The following is a 16,124-nucleotide window of genomic DNA, read 5'->3' on the forward strand; positions in this document are numbered from 1 at the left end:
TTTCAAGTAGGTCACTTTATGACATATTTTACATTTGTAAGTTAAGTATGGTTAGTTTTCGTTCTTTAGCCTCATCGCTAATTTCATATTTGTATTTTCCAAGGCATTTTCTAAAGATACAACCAAATTTTGTTACTTTATTAATTGGGAGAGAAAGAGGCAATGGTTTTCATCTAAGAACACCAATTATAGGACATTTCTAACCCAAAATAAAAAACTTGCCTATTATTTTGGGATCTAAGTGAAAAGTTTAAATTTTGATTTTTGAAAAACATCTAATTTGAATAACCCCTACATAAATAATGTCTCTCTCGGACTTTTAGAGAGCACAATCTAAACAATGAGGAATTGTTCACATTTTTAGTGGGGTAAGTGAATTGTAAGAGTTAGTCCCAAATTAGAAAGGATGGCCCTCCATCACTACCCTTCTAATCAAGGGAAAGGAATGCCTTGTAATGTATGTGAACACCTTACATACTTCAATATATCCAATGTAACAAGGTAAAGTGAAATTGTTTATGATATCACATACTTTTCTACACTTAGATTATTGTTATATTTAATTTGGGGTGGATCTCAATAAAGTTTTTTAAAAATGTGATGTTTGAACTTTATGCAATTGCAAATCCACTAAGTTGAATTTGTGCCACATAACTTTCACTTTTTAAACACCACATTGCAAATGTGTCTCTATTTCACAAGATTACTTTATCCTCAATGACTTCTTATGAAATATTAAACATGTTTCAAAACTTGACCTAGATTATCATTGCTTTGGATCCTAATCTTGGAGAAAGAGACCATCAAGACACATTTATTTCATAATGCAACCTCTTTTAAGTATCCATGAGATGTAAAGTAGGACATACAAGAGCTCCACTCACAACTTTTGACAAGTTCTACTAACACCTAGTTTGATCTATTATAAAAGTTTAAGATAAAGGGTAAGATTCATACATGATACTATTATACTATGCAATGTTGTTGGGACTTATAGATGGTCATGGCTCAATGCATGATGAGGACAATTTTGTTTTTTTTGTCTAAGAGATTCATGGCCCACACTTGGACAAATGGTTATGTCAAAGATTCAAACATCATTCTACTAGTTGAGTATTGTGATTCAAAGCACTAAAAACGACAATTGTAGTTGTCATTCATGAAAATGATTACCTTGTTAGATGTTGCCATACGTTCTTCCACATTTTAGCAACATCATCTTTTTGCTAGTATTGTGGTATTCTCCTATACCTTTTCTAAAATGTCCCGATAGACATGTTTGCATAAATTATAATTTTTGAATGCAATCTATTGAAGGCGATTTTGGAGCTAGATAAACTCTTAACCTTACACACAATGGTAAGCCTGGGTCATGGGTAGTTTAGGGTGACTGTGTATGAAACATGGGGCATCATATTAGCTTAAAAATAAAGACATTTTAGTTTGACTAATTATTTTACAAATGAAAATTACACATTTGGAAAATTGAGTCTAATGGTATCAAATTCAGGAGTCCATTTGAATAGGGACATGGGTGAGCTTTTGAGCATCCACTATCCATAGCTTACTACATGGGGACCATTTTTTATGTCTCGAAGAAGAAGATGAAATGATTGCTTGGCAATTACTGCATGAGCTATCCTCTATAGTCCAACCTTCCCAATGTGACCCAATTTCTTAGGTATTTCATAAGAGGACAAGATCCCTCGCAAAGGCCAACTAAAGCTATAGGTTGATATGCTTTACACCATTCGCTAAGAAGGCATAGAAATGGGAAGGATAATACATGGTTCACTATTGTTGTTGTTGTGAGCATTGACACTTTCTTTATTTGATATAGAGAAGGAAAGATGGGCATCAATTTTCTCTTTTCCTCCTTAGTTTTGTGTTTGCTTCATTGACCAAGGTTTGAATCAACCCCATGAGCCAAGTCTATTATGAAGCCCTTCGAAATGCTTGCTCTCTCCCCTTGCATGCCTCCGCTAGTGGTAGGAGGTTGGTCTCTAAGATTTGTGTAGTAGCACCTTGCTTGCAAAGGGTTGCATGTCAGGGATCCAATCTCCTCCTCTTGTATTGTGGGAAGATTCATGCTTTAACCAATAGATTTGGAAGTCATGTTGCACATATTGAGCGGTGAATCCATTGAAGCGCAGGCTGCCAACTATTGACTCGTAGCTTTTATGAAGAGCATTTGCCATGCTTTGCAATTCATGGTGGAAGAACACCCTAGTTGCCTTCATGATTAAAGTAGGCATAGATCCCAATTGTGGGAGGATAGAGGAAAGCTAATGGGACAACCTCTTGTGAAGCCATGTGTGTAGGGTCTCCCTTGTAGAAAATACTTGCTTTGAGTGTTGTCACAAGGGCACAAGGAGCCTAACTATCCTTGGGAGTGGAGGAGGGGGAAACGTTCCTTGAATGTAACCAAACAAGAAAGGGGGCATGGACAAGGCATAGCGACTAGTTCAACCTTCCTTCTTGTTGATCTCTTTGCTAAGTTTTCAATCAAAAGAACTCTATCGTTCCTATAATCACTGACTAGATGGAACAGTGCCATTAGAAATGTTGTTTTTCCTTCACACCCCACCTCCTTGGTTGTGTGGGTCCTTGTAGTGCGAGGGGGCTCTAAGGATGTTTGATGCTTTTAGCTTTTTGGCCCAAAGATATTTTGATGGACCGGGGGTTAAAAAATAAGAGGTCCAAAACGGGTTTTGGTGGTTGTAACTTGCAAAAATTCCCAACTGTAATTGTTTAGGAAAAGCAGGTACGCTAGTGCGAAAAGCAGCGTAAAGCCTTAGACCAAACGTTCTGTGGTGGGCAACATTAAAGTACGCTTGGGCAAAGGCAAGTTTATAAAGGTCCGAGACATACAGGGCCCTCTCCCCCAACAGACAATACAGCCAGCCTATCAACATCGTCATCGTCCATCCTTTTCTCTCATCGTCTTCCCCATCTTGAGACTTGCTACTCCAGGATCCTGATCTTTTCCCCCCCCTCTCTCTCTCTCTCTCTTGCAAGGAGCATCAGACAGACAGACAGACAGACAGACACATTATCATTACCACTAGCATTGTGCCCTCTGTTGCAAGGGAGACACAGAAAAGCGACACAGAGAGAGAGAGAGAGATGGGGTGTCTGAGCAGGCGGATCCAAACCCTGATCCCGCTTCCATCTAGCGCATCAGGCCGGCAGTTCAAGAGGCTGCAGAAGCAGGATGGTTCTCCCTCTGCTTCCATGTCTTCTCTGTCGAAATCGTCGTCGTCGTCATCATCAGGGGCTTCTTCCCGGTCTGCCATGTCCTCAGCTTCCGCGTCCTCTCGCAAGGGCGTGCCCAAGGGCTACCTCCCCATCCGGGTGAGGGAGCAGCTGTACATGGTGAAGGCCGAGCACCTGAACGACCCCCTCCTGGCGGACCTCCTCTTCAAGGCCGCCGAGGAGTATGGCTATTCCCAGACAGGCGTCCTGCAGGTCATCTGCGATGCAGAAACCTTCGAGCACACCCTCCGCCTCCTCTCGGCGAGCTACGCTAGGAGCTTGAGCTGCAAACATGTGGGCTTCTCCTGAAGCTTTGAGACGAGGGAGCTGCAGGTTGCAGGATTGTAGCTCCTGCAGCTGCAGACATGGGGCCTTCTCCTGAAGTTCCGAGACAAGGGAGCTGCCGGTCGCAGAGCTGTAGCTCCAAATAGAGCGAGAGAGGCCCATCCACGCGGCCTCTCCCTATTGGCTGCCACCTCGCCGCGCCGCCCATTCACCGACCCATCATTCTCCCGTGGCGCTTTTTGCTAACCTCCTCTCCGAGTCCAAGGAATTGTATACTTTGTGAGGTTGTAGTAGTAGATATATCCCCAAACCCTCATGGGGGCACTTCAACATCACATTCTGCCCCGGATGTATTCTCTCTTTTGGAGGTTTTGATTCTTGGCAAATCAAGGATTAATGCCAATACTATATTTAGATGTTTACCTTGTTCTCATGTAGCTCCATTAAGAGATTGCAGAGCTGATAAGAAATTTCTCATGAAGTACTTAATAAGCTAGAGTTTGTCCATTCTAGTGTTTCTTAGTATCTTCTAAGCTGAGGTTGAGGTGTTTTTACTCATTAATTAAATTCATTTGAAGGTGAGGTTAAGTGCTTTTTCTATTATGGTACTTTGTCTATACATGAGGCACAAGGCCAGCTAGGATTGGCAATTTTGCTTATGGAATTAAAAGTTTCATTCTTATGATATATTTTAACAAAGCAAGACAATGAAAAAATAATGTTGTAGACAAGCTCTTTTTTGGGGGGTGGGGTTTTGGAATATGTAGCAAATCATATGAAGGGAGGTAAATATTACATTTTACACTTGTTTTAAAAGTCCCATCTGTTAAAGGGTGTCCACCATGGAGGTATATATTGGGCTCCTCTTACTAAGAAGGTGTGTAATAAAGTTGTTTTTAATGATAGTGCTTGTTTCAATTGGATATATGGTGGGAGAGTCCATGTTTCAAGCTTGCAAGCAAGGCTTCATGATCCATACTAGCTCTATCATTGACTAGAGAATTTCCATTACTTCCACTTCTTGATTTTGTAGAAAAGCTTCCCTTTTCTTCTTGATCAGAGTATAGTTTGTTGCACCTAACACACATCATTTTAAACCCCAATTTGCAAAGCTTAATCATTAAACATAGACATCATCTTTTGTTAAGTTGGTGAGATCTTCAATGTTCCTAGACATGTTTAGATTGGTAGAAATTCAACTTTGGGTGTGAATTTAAAAAAAATATATAGTAGGCATTGCATAGAATTAAAGGATAAGAGAGAAAAGTTGGATTTAGGAACTTGCCTAAATATTTAAAGATGTTGGTTGACCTCCTATGTTCCTTTATATATACCTATAAATATTTACAAATTATTGTCTCTTGTTTAAAATTTGGATTTACATCCATTGCTACCAAAGTTTGTCCTTTGTTATCTTATTTTCCTCTTTTTTTTTCATTTTGTGCCCCTACTTTTGAACCAACACATTCCTTCTCACCTACTAACTATTAATCTACTAAACGTACTAACCTAGTGTAACAAGCGGGATGCACACCGACTAGGGTTTAGACACCTCGTCACACTGATCAGGGCATTTAAGGTGTAAGAGCCCCAGATTAGGGCAACCAGTTATTATCAAGATCATACTCTTCACCTTCATCTCCAGCTTCCATGGCTTCCTCCTTCCTTCTCTCCTCTTTAGACACCCCGTCACACTGACCGAGGCATTTAAGGTGTAAGAGCCCCAGATTAGGGCAACCAGTTATTATCAAGATCATACTCTTCACCTTCATCTCCAGCTTCCATGGCTTCCTCCTTCCTTCTCTCCTCTTTTCTCTCTTTCTCTCTTTCTCTCTCTTCTTCTAGTCTTCTTCCTTCTTCTCTTGTTCTCTTTCTCTCTCCTTAGCTCTCCTCTCTCCTCTCAACTTCTTTCATTACAAGTGGTATCAGAGCTTCAAGCTTTGGTCCTTTTCCTCTTTCCCCTTTCTCCCTTTTCAAATCCCAAAAACCCTAGTTACTCAGCTTACAGGTACAGGTACAACAAGAAGGACTGCAGTTAACTTCAGCTTTTTGAATCAAGCAGGAGCTATGGCTGGAGACTCAGACATATCTGGAGGTAAAACAATTAAAGTAGCAGGTCGTCACTTCTTTTCATGCAAATTTTAGGAGTCCTAGGGCAAGTTGGAGGTTCAACAGTTTAGAGAAGGGGAAAAACCACAGTTACTTTTTATTCAAGACTTCTCTCTCTTCCCCATCAAGCTGTTCCCTCCAGCTCCCATGGTGGACTGCCCCCAAATCCCTTTTTCCTGCTGCAACCAGCCCTCAACCTCAACATTCAGCCCTCCCACAAGCTTCCCAGGGTTATTTCCCACCTGGCAAACACCCTGGTGACTACCTTCAGCCCATCAGGGACAGCAGGCAGCAGCCTGCAAAATGCGGTGCATTTTGCGCTGAGCTGCTGCCTCTTCCAGCACCCCTGTCCTCCTCCTCTTGCTTTGCCACCTCCCCAGCACTCTTGGGCACCAACTTAGCATACTCCTTTCTTTCCCCCTTGGCATTTTGACCCGGGAATCAACTCGCATGGTAGTGGACAGCAACTGGGACTGTTTGAAATAGTTTGGGGCAGCCATGGATTCTTCAAGCTGAAGCCATCCCTGACCTTAAGAGCTCACACCCCACAAGCCTTTCAGCCCGTGAAGGATTTCTCTTGCCCGGATGAAGACATTGAGCTCAACATGCATGGGAGCCTTGCGGGTAGCCATGAAAGCTTCACTTGAAGCTTCCCATTCTTGAAGCTCAAGCTCGGGGATAAGCATGGGGGCATTCTTCATCAGCAGGAGCATTCAAATGCTGAAGCACTTTTCCACGGATGCCCAACCAACAACTGGACTTGATCAATGGAGCAAGGGACATCATGATGATTCGTGCTTCAATGGTCTTCCCAAGCATTAAAGAGGTATGCCATTCTGATCTTAATCTCTCAATTTAGCCACTTGCTGAGCTTAATCCATTGTTGGAGAGATTCAAGATTGCATATAAGCATCAGACCTCTTCCTGAAATTCATTGTAATGGCTGACATTAAACCCCTACCTTGTCTTATGATATTGGATGAATAATATTCATTGTAAATTGGATAAGTAGCAGCCAGTGAGTCACTGGACTGCCAAGGTAACCTCTACCCCAACCTTTATCATTCCTTGCATCTCATGAAAAGGCCCAATATCTTCTTTCCAATGCATCTCATGTTGATTGCTTATTAAAAATGTATGCCATGTATACTCCGACTGAGGAAAAATGCCGATGCCAGGCGAGGTGGTAAGACAAAAGAAAGGTGACCCTCCCTTACCACTTAAGACCCTGAAGGGGTGCACAACCCGGCCCGGGGGGAACTTTGCCCACCTCTCAGTGATCCGGAGCCTAATACTTGTTTGCAAGTATAGGTACTTCCATGAGCTCCACTCCCCTGTCCCAATGATCTCTCTTGGATACCCCACAATGCTAATGGCACCCATGTATGACACTTGAAGTACATGCAGTCAAAGGAGATATATGGCAGTGAATGTACTTATGCATGAATGGCAGAGTTGATGGGTATGCAATGATACTCAAGATTATGCTCAGTATGCTCAAGATGCTATTGATGTGGCAGATCAGGCCCCTTGAACTATGCTCTATCCATGTAAGACATTGGTACTAAGGGACAGGCAATGTTTTTGGTCATAGTTCTGCAGGACTGTCACAAAGATCCCATTGCAAAAAATTATGTCCTGAATCTAGGGGTGAACCCTATAGCTCACCTCGAAGAGGGCTTTGTCCCCTCCGGTTTGAATCAAAAACCTCCCCAATCGGAGCTACTGTTGTGAAAGTTATGCCCATTTTTGTGCAGTAGGATCACTGTGGACAGGATGCAAACCACTTCAAGACAGGCATTGTAAACCCCTTACAGAAAATTCTGATCATTTTTTGCCATAAAGATTAATAGCTCATCTTGAAGAGGCCATCATCCCCTCCGAATTGAGCCCAAAATCTCATCAATTGGAGTTACTTACAAAGAGTTACGCCCCTTTTACTGATGGCAGGTCTTGTGGATTGCACCCAGATGGCTGGCTAGAAAGGCAAAAGCATGGCCCAAGAGAAACTCCAGAGGGAGATTAGAGACTCTCGGATCTCCATGAATGAGGAACCAAGCTCAGCGCAAGATTACCATGGTGACATACAGGTTGAAATGCCTGAAATGGACCCGTATACCCTTCTCAATCACACCCTCTACCAACATGAGCTCCGTCATATGGAACGCCACAATGATATGGTCACCAACCACCGCCAAATGATGTCCAAATTTGATGAAGCGATCGAGCACATGGCTATCTCAAACTCAAAGACTCAATAGACCTTGGAACAACTCACTGCTCTTGTTGCTCAGTTAGCGACCGCTTCATCCCAAGAGAAGACCAATGACTCTAGACATGAGTCTAGACGCCCCCCACATCAGGAACCGTCGCATGGCCCACAGGGTATACTTGGCGTTAAGGAAATTTCCCCTTCTACCTATGAGATCAGGGAACCCTCTCATATGCATGATAAGCCCCTATTGAATTCCCTCGTCCACCATGCCGGCAACATTCACTTGAGGCCTTCTCCCACCTTAGGTCGAATTTCACCCGCTCTACCTAGGAGCCCCCATGCACCCCATATGAATCAGTCCCATTAAGGACAATATGGTACAAATGGCTAGCCTGGCAATCATGGACAGCATGGCTATAATGGACAACATGGGCTTAATGCACCACAAGGGATGTATGGACAGTAGGTCATGTATGGCCATCACGAGCTGCATGGACAGCAAGGATTTCATGGGTAGCATGGCCCCTATGATCTGCGTGACAAGGTCATCCTAACAAAGTACAATGGGCAATCCCCCTCACCATCTGACCTAAAAGAATGGACGTCCAAGTTGGAGTCCTACTTCAACATCTACCCCCGCACTGATGATCAGAAAATACTTTTTGCTTCTCTCCATTTGGAAGGTTTTGCCCACACTTGGTGGCGATATATCAATCGGGAGAATCAACAGTTCATTGATTGGGAAGATTTCAAAATGCATATGGTCCAAGTTTTTGTGTCCCCTGTGGAAAAAGAACGGTTGGCAAGACGATGGTACACTCTTGACCAACATAACCTCACTGTACGTGACTACACCAATCAGTTCATGAACTTGACCATGTATGTGGAAAGCATTAGTGACGATGCTAAATTGCACAAGTACATCTATGGGTTGGAACCGAGTCTATCGGCTGATGTCATGGCCCAAAAGCCTACTACACTGTTTGATGTAATCAGACTGGCTGAGAAATATGCAAGAAAGTACCGTAAGAATGAGCATTTTCGGCAAGGCGTTGGACCTCCCCACATCCCTTCACGATTAGCCCCATATGGAGGTGGTTTTCGAGGCACTTCTATGCCTAATAACAGCCCCAAAGTACCTACTTACCCTGCCTTCCATGCTGAAAGAAAAATGGGCACTTTTGGGACAGCATCGGGCTCTACTGCTGAAAATAGGTATCCTGAAAATAAACAGTCCACTGCATCACCTTCCCATGGATCGAGTAGTCAACGGTTCATCTCCTCAGATGTTGTGAAGGAACGGAAAGAAAAGGGCCTATGCTTTAAATGTGGATATAAGTACATTGCTAATCATGCCTCCAAATGCCCGTACAAGACAGCTAAGGTCAAAGTTCATAGCATGTATGTCATGGAAGATTGGCACAATGAGAAAGTGTACATGGCCATTGACCAGACTGAGCCCACGAAGGATGTTGGTCATGAGCAGTTCTATGACCTGGAGGATGGGTTTCCCTTTGACCCGGGCGGTGCTCCCTCATAAATACTTGATTTAACATCCCACCCACCTCCCACTTCCCTTTGGTCGATCTCCTTGGATGCTTGGACTAGTTCCCGCAGCCCCAGTATCCTTCGCATTCAAGGCAGTATCAATAGAAAGCATGTTTTTATCCTTGTGGCTAGTGGAAGTACTCACAGTTTTGTCAATAAATCAGCCATTGATCGGTTGAAATGTACCCCTATCGCATTACACCACCCCTTGAAGGTCTAAGTAGCAAATGCAGAAGAAGAAATCATCACACATATATGTCCTGCAACTCCCTTATGCCTAGCTGAAAATTATGTGGCACTGATTGATCTAATTGCCCTAGATACGGGCCCCATTGATGTTATCTTGGGCTGTGATTGGCTGAAAATTTTGGGGAAAATTGCTATGGACTTCTCTCAGCTTTACATGGAGTTTATGATGTATGGACAGCCTATCCACCTAGTGGGAGTTCGAGATCATGCTGATTTTCAACTCATTACAGCAAAGCAACTCAAACAGGAGTTTAAGAAATGCTCACAAATCTTTGTTTTGCAATTAAATAAGGACATTTCTTATCAACCCTCCACAGTACCTCATGACTCTGCCTTGCAAGCCTTACTTGAGGAATACAATGACTTATTTCAGATGCCTACATCCCTCCCTCCCAAGAGACAAGTGGACCACCCACTTGACCTAGAGCCCCATTACAAGCCAGTGAAAAAACCCCCCTATAGACTCTCTAGGTGTGAGCGTGAAGAGGTTGCAAAGCAAATCAAGGAGTTGTTGGAGATGGGTTTCATTGAATCGAGTTCTTCCCCCTATGCATCCCCTGTCCTCTTAGCCAAAAAGAAAGATGGCTCCTTTCGCATGTGCATTGACTACAGAGATTTGAATAAAATTACAGTGAAGAACCGCTACCCCATACCACGGATTGATGATTTACTGGATGAGTTAAAAGGGGCATGCTTTTTCATTAAGATTGACTTGCGCTCTGGCTACCATCAGATTCGTATGCGGGCAGGAGATGAGGTCAAAATGGCCTTCAGGACTGATCGTGGACTTTACTATTTTCTTGTGATGCTTTTGGGTTGACTAACGCCCCTGCCACCTTTCAAAGCCTCATGAACAAAATCCTACAGCCCTTTCTATTGAAGTTCGTGTTTGTTTTCTTTGATGAAATCCTCATTTACAGCAAGTCATCTATGGAGCACTTGACACACGTTCGGAGGGTATTTGACATATTGAGAGAGCATCAACTCTTTGCTAAGAAGAGCAAATGCATATTCATGCAGACATCTGTGGAGTACTTGGGACACATTGTGAGCAAAAATGGTATACAGACTGACCCAAAAAAGGTACAATGTGTTAAAGATTGGCCCACTCCTTCCACCACTACTTCCTTGCGTGGCTTCCTTGGTCTCTCTTCATTCTACAGACGCTTCATTAAGCACTATGCCACCATTGTAGCACCTTTGGCTGATCGCTTGAAAAAAGAGTCATTCTTTTGGGATGCCACTAACAGTTAAAGGACGCGCTTACTTCAGCCCTCATCCTTGTTTGCACTGACTTCTCTAAGCTATTTACCATTCATTGTGATGCTGTTGAGTTTTGAAATGACTTGTTTTTTTGGCTGATTTTTGTTGTTTTTGAGAGTTGAATGGTTGATTTTATGAGATGATTGATTGGTTTTGAAGTGGTTTGAGAGTGTTTTGGATGATATTGATTGTGTTTTGGAAGTTCATGATGTTTATTAGTGGAGATATGAGGTTCTGTGATGTTTTGATAGGTTCTGATTGGTTCTGTATACCTTCTGTATAGCTTCTGTTTTGTTCTGTTTTGTTCTGATTGTCTTCTGTAAGGAGGGATGGATTGATGATTGATGATGATTGAGATCTTCTGAAAGCTTATTGAATATTTTTTTAGAGTTTGGAATGGTTTGAGTATGAGTTATGAGGTTTTGATGACCTTTTGTAACCTTCTGTAGGTCTTCTGTAGAGCTTCTGTCTCTATTCTGTTCTGTACTGTAGCTGTTCTGGTACTGTTCTGTAGACTGTTCTGTATGCTTCTGTATGTGTTCTGTTAGATGAGAGTGTAGCTTGGGAAAGTTTTCTAGCCTTGAAAAGAGGTGAATACAAGTGCAAAAGAGCTTAAAGAAGTGAAAGAAGTAGCTGCTGAAGACTCAAGTGAAGACTGGAGTGAAGTGACAGTAATGAGCTATGAAAGGACACTGTAGTGACTCTGGTGACTCTTCATATCAGACATACCTCTTGGGAGGGGTATCCACGACCTAAGAAGGATTATTGAGAGTGATTTTGAGAGATTTTAGTGAGGAGATGATGTATTATTGATAGAGAGAGAGAGAGACAGTCAGAGATAGCCAATTCTACTGAAACAGAGTGATTGTATATGAGAAATTGAGAGAGAAGACTATGAAGATATTGAAGATGAATGCTATGTGATATATTTCCATTCAAAGATGGTGTATTCCTTTGCTTTCTTTGTTCTATTGATGGATTTTGTGAAGATGTTGAAGAATATGGTTGATTCTATCAAATCCGTGGGAGATCTACATGATGCTGCATGAAGATTTGTTGTGCCTGGTGTTCTTTTCTTCATTGTGATCATATAAAACATAATAAACAAGCTTGTTGATGTTACAAGATAGATTTTCTTGCAAGATAATTCCCTTTTCCTTGGTGTTCCTCTTGGGGCTCCAGATGCCAGTGGCCGGGGTATTGGTGCAGTATTGTTGCAAGAGCATGGTGTGATTGCATTTGAAAGCCACAAGCTTGATGAGAAGGAGATGCAAATGAATGTATATGACCAAGAGATGTTGGCCATCCTCCATGCCATCAAGAAATGGCACACTATTTGTATGGCAGCCGCTTCCAAGTGAAAAGTAATCACTGAGTCCTCCAATACTTCTTGATTCAGTCTACTTTGACTCCTAAGCAAAGGCGATGGGTGGCAACCTTACAAAACTATGACTTTGATATTTCACACATGCGGGGCAAGGATAATATTGTGGCTAATTCTCTCTCTCGAATGTGGGTATGTAGAGTGTCCTCTATCTCAGAGTTGCACAGTGATTGGGTTGAATAGCTCCAAGAGGCTTACTTGTTAGATGATCATTTCAGCCACACATTTCAAAAATTACAGCATGGGGTTATGGTTGAAAACTCCCAATATCAGCTCAAGCATAACCTTATTTGGTCCCATGGCAAGATTGTCATCCCACACACTTTCCCTTTCATGCAGAAGATCATGGAAGAAATGCATTTTTGCCCCACTGCCAATCACTTGGGTGTTTTCAAAACGTATGACAGGATTGCCAAGAGCTTTCATTGGAAAGGCTTATGGAGGGATGTCAAGGACTTTGTGACCAAATGTGTTCCATGCCAATAGAACAAGGATAGTACACTCAGGCTCGCTGGCCTCTTGCAGCCTCTCCCTATCCCTGAAGGGAAATGGACTCACATCACAATGGACTTTATCACTGGCCTTCCCGTGACTAAGAAAGGGTGGAACAATATTTATGTGGTAGTTGATCGCCTCACCAAAGCTGCCCACTTTATCCCCACTAAGATCCAACATACTGCCTCTAAAATGGCCACTCAGTTTATGGAAAATGTCTTCAAGCTGCATGGCTTACCATAAGTCATAGTACATGATCGGGATGCAAAGTTTATGAGCAACTTCTGGTAGACAGTTTTCACCTCCATGGGAACCAAGCTTGCTCCATCCACTACGTACCACCCTCAGACTGATGGCCAAACTGAGAGAGTGAACAAATGGCTTGAGACATATTTGAGGCACTTTTGCCATGATGTACAGCACAATTGGGATATGTGGCTTCACTTGGTTGAATTTGCATATAATAACTCCACACACTCTAGCATTGGAGTTTTCCCTTTTGAGGCCTTATACGGGTATAAGGTTCCCCTTTCTACAGTATTGTTTACTGATAAGATCAACCCTCAAAGTCAAGCTGAATTGGATCGCATGCAAGCTTTACTTCAACAATGCAAATTGAATCTTCAAAATGCCCAAACACGCATGAAACTCTATGCTGATGAAAAATGAAGGCATTTGGAATTCCAGGAGGGAGAATTGGTCCTTTTGAAAGTGCCTAAGTCCCGCTACTCAACTCTCAAAGAGGGCAGCAGTAACAAGCTAGCCCATTGTTTCTATGGCCCATACCGAATCCTAAAGAGAGTTGGCGACTTGGCCTACCGCTTAGAACTCCCCCCTACCAACAAAATCCACAATGTGTTTCATGTCAGTCAACTAAAATCCTTTGTAGGCTCCTCAGTGGACTATGTGGAAGAACTTTCCCCCATAGATGAAGAGGGCATCACTCAATATGTCCCTGAAGTAATAATTGGGCAATGAGATAAGCACTTACGATCTCGATCCATCAAAGAATACATCATCAAACGGCAAGGCCTACCCTTGGAAGAAGCCTCTTGGTACCCAGCAACCATCCTCAATGAATTTTCCTACCTTCGTGAACCCCAACGGCTGGAAGACCAGCCGGTCATGCCCCAAATTGCCAACCCTCTACCCGCAGACTGCACACTATTTTAGAACAGTTTGGTACTTACTCAACTCACATGCATGTGCATTCTACATAGGCTGAAAGTACTCATCATAAGCTCTGTTTCGACATATGGTGCGCCCTATTTGAAGCAGCCTATCAAAAGTTATGACCAGTTTACTTCAGCAGACCGGTTCCGGACTGCATGATGTCCCTAATCTCTTCACACGTAATCTTCATTGTCAAGGGCTCTAAGTAGTACTCTGCAACCCTCCCTTAGCCCACCCATCACTCCCCTCTATTTCTCCTTGTTTTTTAGGGCAAAAACCTTTCAAGTGGGGATGAATTGTAACAAGCGGGATACACACTGACTAGGGTTTAGACACCCCATCACACTGACCGGGGTATTTAAGGTGTAAGAGCCCCTGATTAGGGCAACCAGTTATTATCAAGATCATACTTTTCACCTTCATCTCCAGCTTCCATGGCTTCCTCCTTCCTTCTCTCCTCTTTTCTCTCTTTCTCTCTCTTCTTCTAGTCTTCTTCCTTCTTCTCGTGTTCTCTTTCTCTCTCCTCAGCTCTCCTTCTCTCTCCTCTCAGCTTCTTTTATTACACCTAGTATATCCTAAACTTAATCCTAACCCATTGTTTAGTGTCCCCATTTCATTTTCTTCTTCAAGAGTAGCCCCATTGTAAACCTTGAAACTTTTGATGTGATGACCTCCTAATGTCACTTGTCATCCTCATGTCCTCTAGCTTCTATTGAGTATCTCATTAGAAAAAAAATGAACTCATAAATGGGCCCTTAAAAATAATATAGTTTAAGATGTGGGCCTTTTGGATTGTCCAACAGGAAGGCTAGATGTTGACATCCATGAAGGGTGAATCTTCCCTCTCCAAATCTTGGGTTTTCTATTAAAAAAAGGGATAGTGAGGGATTTTAAAAAAGGAAGAATGAATAGTACACAAAATTTGAGTTTCTCTCACCTCGTATTTTTTCCATTTTTTTGGAGAATTTTCAATTTCGATTTATTTCCCTCTCACAAAATCAGTTTGACCAAAAAGTTAAGCAACATACCACTTTCCCTCTCTTCTCTATACTCGTGATTTTTCGTCTTTATCGAAGCTCCCTGCTGAGAGTAATTAGGGTTTTGAGTGTTTTACTTACCTTTGCATTTTCTCCTCCATGCAGCTCTAGATTTTGGGAAAAACACAGGTGCCTATCTCTCTTTGCATTTTCTCTTGTTTGCTATTTTTTCAGTAGGGTTTGATGTCGTTTCTTATTGTTATTGTTGTTTTATTGCAGAGATTGTTTTGGGCAGGAGACAGAGGTGCTCATCTCTCTCATCTCTCTCTCTCTCTCTCTCTCTCTCTCTCTCTCTCTTTCTCTCTCTCTCTCTCTCACCTTTCTTTATTGCAGAGATTGATTTGGGCAGGAGACAAAGGTTCTCATCTCTCTCTCTCTCTCTCTCTCTCTCTCTCTCTCTCTCTCTCTCTCTCTCTCTCTCTCTCTCTCTCTCTCTCTCTCTCTCTCTCTCTCTCCTTTCTTTATTGTTATTGTTGTTTTATTGCAGAGATTGTTTTGGGCAGGAGACAGAGGTGCTCATCTCTCTCTCTCTCTCTCTCTCTCTCTCTCACCTTTCTTTCCCCCCTTCTCTCTATGTGTTGTTTCTCTTTTATGTTGTGTTTTCAATAGAACTTTATGTTGGTTCTAATTGTTATTTTCTTGTAGAGTTTATTTGGAGCAAGAGGCAAATGTAATTAACCTCTCTCTCTCTCTCTGTTTTTTTTTTTTTGCTGATATCTTTTCAATACAACATAATGTTAGTTCTAACCATTGTTGTTGTTTTATTGCAGAGATCATTTTGGGTGACATTGTATAAGTGCTCATCTCTCTCTTTCTCTCTCTGTGTTTCCTCTTTTCTACTGTTTTTTCAGTATACCTTCATGTAAATACTAACTCTTGCTATTGTCTTTTGCAAAGATCAATTTGAGCAAGATTGGATAGGTGCTTATTTCTTTCTCTCTCCCGTGTACTCACACTCTCTCTCTTTCTTCCTCTCTGCATTATCTATTTTCTACTATCTTTACAATAGGGTTTGATCCTAGTTCTAACGTAAGGATCAATTGTGGTTGCAGCACTTAACACAAGGTAGAGCAAAGATTCTCTAGCTCAATTTACGAGTAAATTTGCCATA

At 42.3% G+C, this 16,124-nt stretch overlaps 1 protein-coding gene across 1 annotated transcript; it reads left to right on the top strand.

The window, feature by feature from the left end:
* Window positions 1-2,870: 2,870 nt before the first annotated feature.
* On the top strand, window positions 2,871-4,038 carry LOC148032214 (uncharacterized). The gene has a single exon (XM_087684052.1). It carries the CDS (start codon window positions 3,127-3,129, stop codon window positions 3,562-3,564), a length of 438 nt encoding a protein of 145 aa, XP_087540178.1. The 5' UTR covers window positions 2,871-3,126; the 3' UTR covers window positions 3,565-4,038.
* The last annotated feature ends 12,086 nt before the right edge of the window (window positions 4,039-16,124 follow it).

This window comes from Lygodium microphyllum, chromosome 8, assembly GCF_053477565.2.
Source record: "Lygodium microphyllum isolate KBCC chromosome 8, Lygodium_microphyllum_v1.1.10, whole genome shotgun sequence".
NCBI lineage: Eukaryota > Viridiplantae > Streptophyta > Polypodiopsida > Schizaeales > Lygodiaceae > Lygodium > Lygodium microphyllum.